Source organism: Ochotona princeps, chromosome 20 (assembly GCF_030435755.1).
Source record: "Ochotona princeps isolate mOchPri1 chromosome 20, mOchPri1.hap1, whole genome shotgun sequence".
Taxonomy (NCBI): Eukaryota; Metazoa; Chordata; class Mammalia; order Lagomorpha; family Ochotonidae; genus Ochotona; species Ochotona princeps.
In genome coordinates, this window is record NC_080851.1 from 35,582,483 (window position 1) to 35,596,368 (window position 13,886).

A 13,886-nucleotide genomic window follows, 5' to 3' on the forward strand; every position below is an offset into this window, starting at 1 on the left:
TGTGAAACACTGAATTAACTTTTATAGGAATGCTAGGATTTTCCCCCTTGTCATTAAAATGCTTTAAAAAATTCTCTATGGCCTAGAAAATGAAAATTCAACGTCTTACTTTATTCCAAACATTCTAAAGAATGATTAAAAAAAAAAACATTGTAAGGAACAAGCAATACATTTTTAGAATGCAGAGGGAACTAACAAGTCCTGCTAAGCTCTAGAACACAGTGAGAAGCGTGCCTTTCCACTCCTTTCTTCCTGGAATCACACCCCTTCCAAACAGAGTTTTCTGTGTATTCTGCTATTTCAGAAATTGGGACTTGCTCATTTCGGCTGTTCCTTCCAGAACACGCTGTCCTGCTAGCTTTGCCTTTGCTGCTCACCTTGGGCAGCGATTCCCCCATCCTCTCACACACTCAAATTCTTCCTTCCCAGATCTCTGGCCTCCCCCGTTCCTGACGCTGACAGAAGAAGGTTCAGTAGGGAGATTGCTGGACATGTTGTTAACGTCTGACATGGTGAGTGGGAAATTAGCCAGTCTTCGCTCTGAGCAGACTCCAGGCAGGGCAAGTGGCAGCTCCGGGGTTAGGAAGCCTGGCGTGTGGTGGCGCTGCCAGCTACCTGCCACCACGGTTAGATTCCAATGTATTGCAAGCACACATCATTTTGCAGCTGTTCAACCAAGGGATGCAAAGCCAAAAGGGTCTTGCTGTTTACTTTTGTTGGTGTCTGTGAGTCCAGCACCTTCTTTAGTCCTGCTCCTCTAATTTCCCACACCGCGCTCGTAGATGACAACCTTGTGTCATGCAAATATTTCTGAAAGAGGCCTTCTCCATTCCATTTTGGATGAAAATAAAAAAGGTTTCCTCCGGGCATCCACCGTGCAGAGAGGAGCTAAAGCATTTGGGGTGGGGTTTGGGGGGTTATTGCTCTTTGTACTTCAAACTTTTAATATAAGAGCACATATTGAAGCCATAAACATAGTGAAAATTAATATATGTATATTCTGACGATATGGGAGGAATATACCTCCCTCCCAACTTCCTCCACTTTTTTTTTTAATCTTAAAGCGTCAAAGGCGTAGGGAGTGGCAGGAAAAATAATTATCCCTCAAATCTAACTACTGGACGCCATGCTAGAAAAGTGCAACCTGCACAGAACGCCCTCGCGAAGGCTACACCCGCGTGAAATTCCCGAAGCATCGTCGCAGAAAATCTTACCGTCCACGGACCCCATGCAGCAGGTTCCAGCTCAGCCCCAGACTAAGAGCCCCGCAGCTGCTCTACCAAAGTTTGCTTCCCTTTCTTTTTTTTTTTTTTAAACGAAGTCTGCAAAACTAATTTCCCTCAAAATAGGGTTCAATTTCCGTTAAAGGCAACAGCCCTTACAAATCTCTGAATTCCTGATCAAGTCCGCACTCCACCCCCACCTCGGGACAGCGGCGAACAATTCCATCTTTCACGCGGATGCGAGGGTTGATGGCAAAGCCATGGGCCTGCCTCGACGCACCCAGGGAGAGGGCCCGCGGTTCTGCCTTGGGGACACCTCCCGGAGATGAATCGGTACTTGCCCCTAATTCAAACCAGATGTCCAGTCCCGTTGGCTGTGTCCATTAATCTCATTAACAACTTCAAAGTGCTGGTCCCCATTCTCCGGACACCTGAGACAATGAAAATAACCGGGCCGGCTCTGCTGGTGTGGCACAGCCTGGAGACCGAAGGGTAGATGCGCTCCTAACCCGACAGGCTCAGCTCTGCACCGGCAGCGGCCGCGGCTCCCCGCGCGCCCAGGCAAAGTCGGTAACCCGCACACACTCATGGTTCCAAAGTTTTCTAACATTTTCTTTGGCGAGTTGTAAAGGACAACAACCCAGGGAGACTTGAAGCGCCCAAGCAAACGCCTTGGGGTTGCACCACAAGGTCCGATTTCTCAATCAATGGAACCATAGCAGGGAGTTGGGGAAGCCAGAGTTGTTCCATTGCAGGATGAACCTTGGGAGTGAGAATGAGGCAGAGAGAAAGTCAGTGGACCTGGGGTGGCTCCTGGGGAACGAGGCCAGGCTGGCCACACGCGTGCAAATCTGCAGATCTCAAGTGACCAGACTTAGGGACATCGAAATCTTTCTGATCCTTGAAGTCTTGCTCTGGATAGACAAGTGGCTAGGAAAGTGAAGGGGGCCAGGGGCGGGAAGCAGAGAACAAGTCTCCACTTAGCAGCCGGGTGCGGACGTCTGCCTCCGCCTGGCCACATCATTTTGCTCTTGCTCACCCCATAGGGTCTCCATCTTTTTGGCACCAGCTATCTGGCAAGTCGCGCAGTGCAACCGGGCACCTGGGCTCTATGCCGGAAACCCAGTGCCAGCCGCGCTCCATACACCTGGGTTCCAAAAAAAAAAAAAAAAAAAAAAAAAAAGCCAGGCGCGCCCTGTGCGCGGGGTGCACAAATGAAATAAACTCTGCGAAACTTTTCGCAGCAGACTCCAGACTTGGCTCCTGATCTGTTCTTAAACCCTATTTTGTCTTGAACGCCTCCCGGAGGGTTGAGCGCACCCCTAGCCTGCTTTCCTATGGGTGACGGTTTCCCCCGCCCCAAACACTGGAAAGTAAGGTTTCCCGCGGCCAATGCAGGCTCGGGCTGGCGGGAGGGTGGCTGACTGAGAAAGTGGGTGCGGCGATGGGGGCTGGTGTGGGGCGCGGTGGCGCTCGGGCCGGATTCAGGCGGCCGGCTCGCGGCTTTCAGCCGGGACGGCTGCCCGGCAGGGTCGGGCGGGCGTGGTGGATGCGCTGGGGATGTCCAACGGGAGAGTTGGGAAGTTGAGGCTGGAAGCGCGCGGCGCAGAGTGAGCGGGAGTTTTGGAGGAGTTTGCACGTGGTCAGCTCCGGGATCCTAAGCCAGCCCCCGGCTCACGTTACACTCTATTTATAACCTCCCAGAGCCATTTCCCCCGGCGAGCAGTTCTCTGGGACCACCTTCTTTTTGGCTTCAACCGTCCCAACTCTTGACATCTGAGTCGCTCACAACGAAGCTCCTCCGCTTCCCAGTGTTTATATGTAAAGGAGGATCAGCCCTGGAGCTTTGAGGACCGGGATTATCTGAGCTGGGCAGTCAGGACGGGAGCCACTTTTGCCTGGGGAAGGGCGGGGTAGGAGTCAGCCCTACGATTTGCACTAAGAAGTGACAGAAGAAGGGGTGGTGTTGTCGGAGCCGTCCTGAAGTCTTCCGCCTGGAACCAGAGACTTTGCATGCTATGGAACACCCGCTCTTCGGCTGCCTGCGCAGCCCGCACGCCACGGCTCAAGGCTTACACCCGTTCTCGCAGTCGTCGCTCGCGCTGCACGGGAGATCTGACCACATGTCCTACCCCGAGCTCTCCACTTCGTCTTCGTCTTGTATAATCGCGGGTTACCCCAACGAGGAGGGCATGTTCGCCAGCCAGCATCACAGGGGCCACCACCACCATCACCATCACCACCACCATCACCACCAGCAGCAGCAGCACCAGGCGCTGCAAACCAACTGGCACCTCCCGCAGATGTCCTCCCCTCCCAGCGCGGCCCGGCACAGCCTCTGCCTCCAGCCGGATTCCGGAGGGCCCCCGGAGCTAGGCAGCAGCCCCCCGGTGCTGTGCTCCAATTCCACCAGCTTGGGCTCCAGCACCCCGACCGGGGCCGCTTGCGCGCCGGGGGACTACGGCCGTCAGGCGCTGTCACCCGCGGAGGCGGAGAAGAGGAGTGGCGGCAAGAGGAAAAGCGACAGCTCAGGTAAGGTGTGAGCCCTGGAAAGGGGGAACCTGGAGGCCAAAGCCGACGTCAGGGAGGCGGCTCGCACTGCAGAGAGGCTGCAACTGGCATGGGAGGGAAGGGAAGACGAGACGCGCGAGAGTCCAGCCCTCTCCCGGCTCCCCGAGTTGGAGTCAGCGGACTAGCTCCGGTTCAGTTCCTTGGGGGAACAAGTGTTTCTCTGGGGGTAACTAACACAGCCAGAAGCGACCCTAGGCTCTCCAAGGTCCTAAACTGCTTTAACAGAAGGTTGAGAAAAAAGGGGAACTTGTGACAGTTCGTGAAATCGATTGCGCAGCGTGACGGTCGGGCGCTGCGCCTGGAGGGGCGTGCGCCTGGGGATGCGCGTCCCTAGGGCGGGAGTGCTGGCTTCTCCCAGCAGCTTCCCGACTCCGACCAACTCCATTTTTCCCATCCTTAACTGGATTTCCAAATTGTTGCACAATATTTGGAGCTTGGACATGGAACTTGGCGCAAATCTCATGAGAAAAAAAAAGGTTTAGGTTATTTATTCCGATTTCAGAATTCCTTAAAATAGCACCTTATTCTAAGTGGTCCATATTTGCCTTTCTCGGAGAAGAATATCTTAGGAATTCGGGAGGTTTTTTTTTTTTTTAAGTGTCAGACTTTACGTAGATGCTGAAACGTGTTGGAGAAAGATGATAGCAGTTCTTATTCGAGTGATATGAACGTGTAAAGGGACAATCTAAGGAGTATCAAAGTTGAAGATCAATTCCACTGCATTGACAAGCAACACTGGAAAGGTCTAAGGATCCAGGAGAGGAGATTCGCTCAGGGCCTCAACCCTGTTTGCTCCCAGGAAAGCAACCAGGAGTCTTAACAGCCTTGCCAAGGCCAACTGTGGAAAACACAGCTTGACCAGGGAGATTGTAACAGGTTTTCAAAGTCCTGTCACGGTGAAACTGTTACAAGACTCTTCGATTAAGGGGAGTTGTGAATTTTTCCGATGTGGCGAATACTCAACCAGGGTTCCATGCTTGTCTGGGGGAAGATGTCATTTGCTCAACAGAAGCCGTGCTTAGGTTCCTTTGGCAGAATCGATTTTAACCATCCTGGAATGGGCATCTCAACCATTGACTTTCAAAGACTGGGCAAGTGTTTATCCGCGCTAAATCTTTAGGTCGCGTTATTGAGGAAGGCTAGGGTGCGCATTCCTGCTCCTTTGCAGCAGGTTTCCCATTGTTACTCCCTTCTGTACGGGCAGGCTTCTTCTGCCTTCTTCAGAGAGCTAACTTTTTGCTTTCCAGGGTCAGGAGGTCCATTTTTTTAGGACCATCATAAATTCGTTTAAATTGAAAAAAAAGCTACCAGCGATGTCACTCATTTGTAACGGGTTTTACTAACTACGTCTGCAACCAAGACAACGAGTTGAAAGGTCAATCCTAGTAAGGTTTCCATCTTTATTGTTTTAAAATATAATAATAATAATAATAATAATAAGGGTCGATTTCAGAATGCAGCATTGGACATGAGTGATGATTTGGAAGCAGACTGCTATTCACAAGCAACTCCGCGGAATGATTGTTGTCACTTTCCGCAGGAAAACTGCCTGATGAGCTTGTTTCTTAGCATTGCTTACTAGGGCCCCTGAGCTTCTCTGAGGTAAGCGAAAGTTCTCCAGGACACAAGTGATCAGAGAAAGTGGGATTAAAAACCTAATGCCCACAAACTCTTTAAATAAATCGTTTTTTAAAAAGGTCTACTTAACGCGAGTTTTCTACTTTTTTTCTAGGTAGGAAATAGTCATAGAACAAAATAAAATTTATTTTTCAGTGTTGAAGTTGATGCTTAGAGGGTACCAGAAAAGCAAGCAGAGTAAATTAGTGTCACCTTCATAAAGCATTGAAGAATTACAATTTTGGGTGAGAAATGTGCCTAAGCATCACCAAGGGCAAAATCACAGATGATTTTAAGTGAGAGTTTTCTTTGACAGGAAGTTTGGAAAGAAAGTTTGATTAGAAGAAACCATAATCTATTGACTGTGATTATTGGAAACAAAATGTCATTTGTCAAAGTTAGCATCTCAGTTAACTTTTGCTAGTATTTAGATAAATTTTAAATTTAGAATATCATTCTCCAATATCTCACATTTGATCTTCCCTAACCTGTGTTCAAATTCAACTTACCTATTAGCATTTTAAGGCCTCTTGCTATAGCCAAAGCTGAAGCAATATAGAAAATGATTCTTGTTACACTCTTGTTACCCTGTTAGTATAACAATTGCTTATAGCATCGTTTCAATATGTGAGCATCTCTAAGAACCACAATTTAGTTGATTTCTGAGTTTGTGCAAGTTAAAATTGTACTGGATACAAGGACAGACCACACATCTTGGAGACCATGCGCACTTGGTCATGTAGTTTATAATCAGTAAATGCGCTGCATCAGCCAGCAAAAATTCAGAATCCTTGCATCTAAAACCAAACTGTAGGGTGTGTGTTTATGCCCGTGCTAAGTTCTAGCAGAATTGGAATCGCTAGAAAATATTGAGAAGCATCTCAAACGTTGGTACACCTCACACCTGAAATTATAGTAATGATACTTATACAATATATCCCACTCCCCAGTACGGATTTTGTTTCCCCTTCACAGGCTCAAATGTACACACATGTATACAAATTATGGAATGTTAGAAGTTTAAAAGCAAACATTTGTGAATTTTTTACTTCTAGTATAGTTTATGAACAATTGGAAATAACCAAATTTAATGGAAACGTGAAGTGTTATACTTTATGTGTTAACATTTTTCTAACTTTGAGCCTGCTATGCTTTCCAGCCCTATTAATGAGCCAACATATGCAACGTCTTCAAAAGAACTCTTAAAAATCAAAAGTTTACAGCTGTGCTTAAAACAATATAAAACAGGTGATTCTGAAACATGTCTATAAATAGTGTCAATTGCTTGGCTTCAGTTCTATTTGATTGTTCTCCAAGCAATGTAGTAACTGGCATAAACTTTCCACTTTTAGTTGAAATACTTAAGGCTGATTAATCAATCTGTTGTGTGCATTTTTGCAGGCAATATGCAATTTGTAAATATATTCTATTCCAACTAATTTACTGAATACGTTTGTATTTCATAAAAATCAAAGCTAAATCCAAAACAAGGAATGATTGGTAGACGTGGATTTTACTAGACTGAACTTTTGTATTCTTATAAAATGGAAAATAGTTTATTTATAGCTACCAGATCATAAAATTTTTATTATGAAATAATGTTTATCTATATGTTTGGCAGTGCAAAATGGTAAAAATGCATAGCGCTTAATAAGCTGACAGTTAAGCTCATAGTAATGTCTTACCCAAATTAATTTTCTATCATATTGTGATTTTTCTATATTTGCATTTTTTGAAAAGTTTAAAAAGTTAGTTTTAAATGGCACTGAGTTTTGTTTTTTCAGCACTTGTTTTAGAATGAAATATAGTTTGTTGTTTGTTGGTTCTTAGAGATTATGTCTTAAAGATGAAATATGCCATTTTCCTTTTTTCCTTTAGAGTGGCAGATTAATTTGGGGTAAGAACTCTTAAGCTGAAGAATTTTGGTGTTGAAAGTAATCAATGAGTGGCACAAAGAATATAGATAGAAAAAAAAAAAGAATAACACCCAGCTCTGTGGAAATCTCTTCACAAGTTATTTGAAAATGTAAATGCATTACGTGCAAGACACAGAACATATAAACTTTATACTTTGGGTTAAAATGTCAGTGCTAAAGTGTTCTTAAGACTTATTTTTTGCTTAATTGTGATTGTGGAGAGAAACAACTATATTGACATCACCCTATAAACTGAGTTCTACATTTAAACTGAAATAGCAATATTTTAGTCATTCCTCTAACTCCCCTCTGTGTTTGAAAGCATTGACCCTTTATCGCATTTTCAGAACGTACAACTTCTAATGTCTACCCTAAGGCCTAATAATCCCAAGAAATGGTCTTAAACACAAAGGAAGCAGCAAATAGAATCAATTCTTTCTCTTAGGCTCACGGGAAATTGAGCGGCAAATTCTGTGTCATGGAGGAATTAACTCTGATCATTTGAACATGTCTATTTGTGAATTAATAGCTGAAATAGGTTTACAAAAGGTAGTGTAGTCTTGTTTAGACAATTTTACTTGTTTAACAGATTTTAAATGGCAGCTTGAAGCACAAAGCACAGATGTGAAGATTATTTAGATCTCCATTTTAAATTAGAAAAATTAATGTAATAGGACCATGTATTTAAATCTAGAGTTGTGTTCACCTCATTAATTCAAAAGTCCCCAGTTATTATCTTTTATGAACATTACAAGGAGGGTCGCAAAGTTCAATGATCAATATATGCTAAGTATGGAGCCATGAGAAAATGAATAATACAAAGGGGAATTCTTCAATTAACCTTGGCGAGCTAGCAATTCTGTATCTTGCCCACATTTTCTGCATTTTCGTACATTGATTTTGATAACAATGAAGATTTGGTGAGAAAATACACTGGCAGGTGAAGCAAGACTATCATTCACTGAGCTGTAATCTTAGGAAGGATCTGTTACTGACTACTTCATGATTGCATCAGAGTTCTTGGTCTGTGAGATTTGGTATTGATCCCACGGTTAAAATCAATAGAAGCAAATGAAGAATCGAGTTCACACAAAAGAAATTGCGGTAGGTACCATGCATCTTCCGTATAGCCTAATTCTGTAGGATACCTGGTCATCACTACTTACCTCTTGGTTCTGTGTGTTTTAGTGATTCACATGGTGTATGGGTTAATACTGAAGTTCTTTTTTAGAGGTTGTAAAGATAATCGATCATTAACTTTTTTGTGTTTGCTTTCATTTGGTTGTGGTAGTCATAGGATTAGATGAGCTACCCTGAATACGGGTCTCCAATGAAAGTAGGTACAGCATAAAGCAAAATAAATTGCAAAACTCCCTAGGCTTTCCTATATCCTAATCTTTGTGAAGTTCAAAACCTATTGAAGAAAATTCTACAAAAACAGTTGATTGCTCTTCTATAGTTAGTAGTGAGGATCCTTTGGATCTCTGCCTTAGTTTGACACTGCTATTTTGAAAAAGAATTCATCTAAACGTGATGTGCATTGTCCTAATGGAACCTCCAGTACCAAAGTGTGCTTTGTCAGAAAATGGTGCTAAGTGGCATTTTATGACAGAAAATAATCAGTAATATGAGTATAAATGCCTTAAATCAATAAATATAAATAGCAGGCATCAATTTTTCAATTTCAAAATCTTTTGAAATGTGAGTTGTCAGATTAATTGGAAAAGTGTATGCCTGTGCAGAAAATCACTTGGTGAATGTGTAAGTCTATTTGTGATTGAATGGGTTAATTTCTGTCTAAAATTTTAGATATGCAGTAATAAAATATTGTTTATGAAATTTTCATTTATAATGCTGTATTTCTCACAGTAATTTTTGAATTTACACATGCTACTATTTGCAAAGTACTTTATTTTGGTCTATTTGTTTTCTTCTAACACATTTTTGAGAATATGTTATAAAATACTCTTGGCTCTATAAAAAATTGGGTCTTCCACTTCTAGGAAATTGCTCCAAGTTATTTTAAAAATAACATTTACTTAAAAGTATTGATTCTAAGATGTTTGTGTGCACTGAATCTCATTCAATTTTTTACTTTTATTACAAATGTAATTCATTTACTACTTATTAATTCAGTGATAAAACCTTTGGGATTTTGAGTGTAGGTTTAACCTCTGAAATTGTGGCTTCTCAAAATTTCTAGAAGCAGTTCAATGTTTTAAATATGTTTACATGTTCTTTTGTTTGTGCTTTTAGAAACACTACACCAAAGGTGCCACATACATTTTCTTGGAAGCTCGCATAGGTTATCAGTGTTGAAATTCTTAAAATGTTGCTAAAAAAAATGAAAGTGCTATTTCGATTGGTTTTAGTTTTTGCTGTATTTTTTAGAAAGTTCAATGAATAACAAGGATAACACTAAGGGTTCTGAATTCAACAACAGGTGGCAGCTACAGTCAAAATAATTCATTTAAAGACACTCCTAATATTTGCATACAGGCACCTTAGTGGAAAAAGAGAATTCCAAATGTAACTTCTTGATACCAGTAAGTCTCAACTGGGCTATCTACATTCAATGGCAAAACAGGGTGTTCTGTGCTGCAATTACAAAATAAAATATGAAGCTTGCGTAATATACAGCTGTGTAGAGAGTCCCCCGGGCTGGAAATGCTGGTCAGTGGCAGTTATAAACATCCAACCTCCATGGTCCCTGCAGTTTTTCTTTTCTTTTGTTTTTCTTCCCCTCCAACCACTGTTGGAGAGATTTTAGTATTCTCCCAGAAAACATGTGCGTATACACACTCAACACTCACACAACACAACACATACACAACGCACAACACACACACACACACACACACACACACACACACACACACACACTGTAGTCTTCCTTGACTATGGGCATGAAAAGACCCGGGTGAGTCATCTCTGAGATGGTAGAACTCCAGGAGGGTCCAGCAGAGGCTGGTGGAAGCCAACTGTATTTTAAAGGCTTGTAGCTTTCCTCTTGAAAACACAGCTTGAAAATGGCCAGAAATGACACCCAAGTAAAAACCTACTTTGGAGAAGTGGCAGCTCTTTGCAATTGCCACAGAGTACTGAGGTAATTTCTTACGCTGGACTGCTCAGCAAACATGTGGATCATTCTTAGCCGCCTGAAAAACTAGCAAATGGATCTGGGGTAAATTCTTATTCACTGAGACAAAATACAACAGAACAATCAGCAACTCTTACCAAAAGAATATGACTGCAACGTGAAAACAAAACAAAACAAAACAAAAAAATCAGTGGCTTATTTTGGTAGTTAAAATATACTGTCTAGGAAAATAGAATTTTGTCATAAAAAACTGAATAGAAACTAAATGGATAAAAGCTTTGATTTTGCAGGAAACCAGTAATTGAGCGAATGGCTTTCGCAGTTCAAGGAACAAATGACTAGTGCTTTACCATGAACTGAGTGAATTTAAATAGAATGACATCTCTTCTTATTTACTGTTTGTGAACGTAAAATGAGAAGTTAGCATGTTTATATACTTTGACAATTAAAGGTTCTATAAGTATACATTATGTTTGCTTGGGATCTTTTTTTCTTATTGAAAGTATAAACTGATCTGGATGTTTTAAACTAGGTAGCATGTAGATGAAAACTATTGAGTCAGATTGCAATGGCAGGAAAACCGAGTTCAGACATTGCACTCAGGGGACCTGCTGCTACCCTTTCCATGTGTATGCTCATCCTCCCAACCTAGCAAAGTAGAGATGTATGATCTTCTAGGACAATTCTTAGTTCTTGGAGGTGGAACTTAGGCAATTAAAAAAATTATTACCTTTAATTTTTTTTTACGGGATATCCAGATGTTTGGGGAAGTGAAAAGAAGTGAGAATGCTATTATCTCATCTTCTGCGTAAGCCATTTGCTGGTAAATCACAGAGGATTTGTCACGTTTCTCAGTGGTCCTATCACAAAGCGAGGCAGGTGCCAGACTCAGGAGGACACAGAGGAGAGTTTGGTGGTACCAGTTTGAAGCTGTGCAGGAAACAAATCACAGCTGCTGTGCTCATAAAAGTTCTGCTGTGCTGGAGGTGGTAAGAACTTAGGCCAGAATGGGAGGAGAGCTGCTGCTCAGAAGGCCAAGTGCAGGCCTCAGGTGGAGGTTTGCAGTTGTTCCAGATCTGCTGTGACTGGTCGGCTTCCTGTCCTCCAAGCTTCTTTCCAAGCTTCCATTGACCAAACCCCACCTGAAGCCAGAGCATGGCAGCTATTCTGCTGAAACACATTGAAGTCCATCTCAAGCAATGTGAGGTCAGAGAGGAATGCACAGAGATCTGGGAGACACAGTAGCTGGGCAGATTCCATACTCCTTCTCATACCCCCTCAGTCAGCTATTTAGCTTTTCCATGCCTTCCTTTTCTTTTATTTTTTTTACTTTTTAATTTTTTTTTAAAGATTTATTCAGTTTACTACAAAGTCAGATATACAGAGAGGAGGAGAGACAGAGAAGAAGATCCTCCATCTGATGATTCACTCCCCAAGTGAGCCACAACAGCCGGTGCACGCCGATCCGATGCCGGGACCCAGGAACCTCCTCCAGGTCTCCCACATGGGTGCAGGGTCCCAATGCATAGGGCCGTCCTCGACTGCATTCCCAGGCCACAAGCAGGGAGCTGGATAGGAAGTGGAGCTGCCGGGATTAGAACCGGCGCCCATATGGGATGCCGGTGTGTTCAAGGCGAGGACTTTATCCGCCAGGCCACAGTGCTGGGCCCCATGCCTTCCTTTTCTAACAAACAAAGTTAATGTTCGTAAAACACTTAGAACAACCTGTGACTCAGGGAGTGTCAGTTACTATGTCTACCATCTATCAATAGAAGTGCAAAGTATATTGTGTGATTCTCTCTGTGAACAATCTGTTTTGTTCCCTTAAAGTCAGACACACACACACACACACACACACACACACACACAGAAACAGAGAGATAGAGAGAGAGAGAGAGGCTCTTGCTTCCAATGGTTCATTCCCCTGAGGGCCTCAAAGGCCAGAGTTGGGCCAAGAGACAAGGACCCAGAAACCCTATATCTGTGTTTCCCATGTGGGTGCGGGGTCCCGAAGAGTTGAGCCATCTTTTACTGCTTTTCCCACGCCATTAGAAGGGAGCTGGATCTAGAGTGGAGCATCCAGGACAGGAACTGGCATCCCATATCAGGTGAAAGCACAGCCAGCCATGATTAAGTTAACTTCAATCACTGTGCTGCGGTGCTGGAGCCACAATCTGTCTCATCTACCTAGTTGTGTCTTATTAAAAAGACATGAGAAATATCGCCTGCCTAAGTGATTGCTAAAGATTGATTTAAAATCGTCTGTCCTCATGATTTTAACTTGCTGCATACTTTTAAAAATCACATGATTATTTACCTGAAATATAGAGTAATTAATATCCAAGTTTTACAACATCTTTAAGTTGCCCCCACTATTCTTATATTGCAAAGCTTTTCTTGCCCGATTTCCTAGACTCTTCCTCAAAGTGTCTTTTGTAGTTTGTCCATGAAAATCATGTTTCTAAGAAGTAACATATTTGAAAAACAAAAAATAGAATTCCATCTCATGGAAAAACATAAGAAGCACACAGAGAGAAATTCTCTCAAGAAGGAACAGAAGTTAAACTTCCAAAGTGCCAATGGCTTTTCATGCATTTTACCTGCTGTCTATGTACGTGGGTATGACATCCTTGCTACGATGCGAAGTTATGTTGCGGTACATGGCTCTACTCCTAGTGAAAGGCTCCCATTTTGAAACATGTGATTATACCACCATGACGCAAGATTTTCTAGCTTTACCTGTACCTACCATGTCATGATACTTACAAGTAGTAGAATGCTGATCTTGTAACAGTTACCAAGGGACTATAGTGGTGTGCTACTTCATGTGATCATAGTGACATTGGGGTAGAGGGAGAGGGAAGAAGCGGAAGCTAGAACCCTTATACCAACAACTATAATATGGTAAATAATAAAAATACATAAAAAGTTTATTGCAGAGAAAAATTGCATCCTGGAGGTCGCTGCTATTTTCAGAATTTCTATTTGGAGACCTCCATGAATGACAAATATACAAATACTGGGAAGAACTAGAACAACATGCTGCATCCCTAGACACATGCCTAAAAACAGTTTCCGTTAGGAGAAAGTGGCTTTTCACAAAGACAATAGTTTGTTTCTTGCCTGTGTAGTCAGTACATTCTTGAGAAACACTGCTGAAAGTTGAAACAACAGAGAACAATGAAACTCCCTGGAGCTCAGTCCTGGGAAATTGACTCCGTTCCCTCTGTTTGAGTCACTTCCTAGGCCTTCACTATGCCAGCGTGGCGCATTTGGACATGCACTTCAGAGAAATTCTAGATGATTCTGTGTGATGGTTTTCAGCAACTGGTTTTGAATCGATGACATCACACACTACATTCAGATACAACATGCAGATTTGACTGTTTGGGAGCTGTCAGATTCACTGTAATTTGATCTTAAACATGAGAGAAATGGAAAGGACCCCTCTCTGGTAGT

The 13,886-nt window shown here is 42.8% G+C and overlaps 1 protein-coding gene across 1 annotated transcript in view; it reads left to right on the forward strand.

Moving 5' to 3' along the window:
- Positions 1 to 2,719: 2,719 nt before the first annotated feature.
- Positions 2,720 to 13,886, forward strand: part of MEOX2 (mesenchyme homeobox 2) — a 63,842-nt gene continuing 52,675 nt past the window's right edge. The window contains exon 1 of the mRNA XM_004582473.4: positions 2,720 to 3,755. Coding sequence (XP_004582530.1) covers positions 3,242 to 3,755 — 514 coding nt within the window. The 5' untranslated portion in view covers positions 2,720 to 3,241. The remainder of the gene's footprint in view (positions 3,756 to 13,886) is intronic.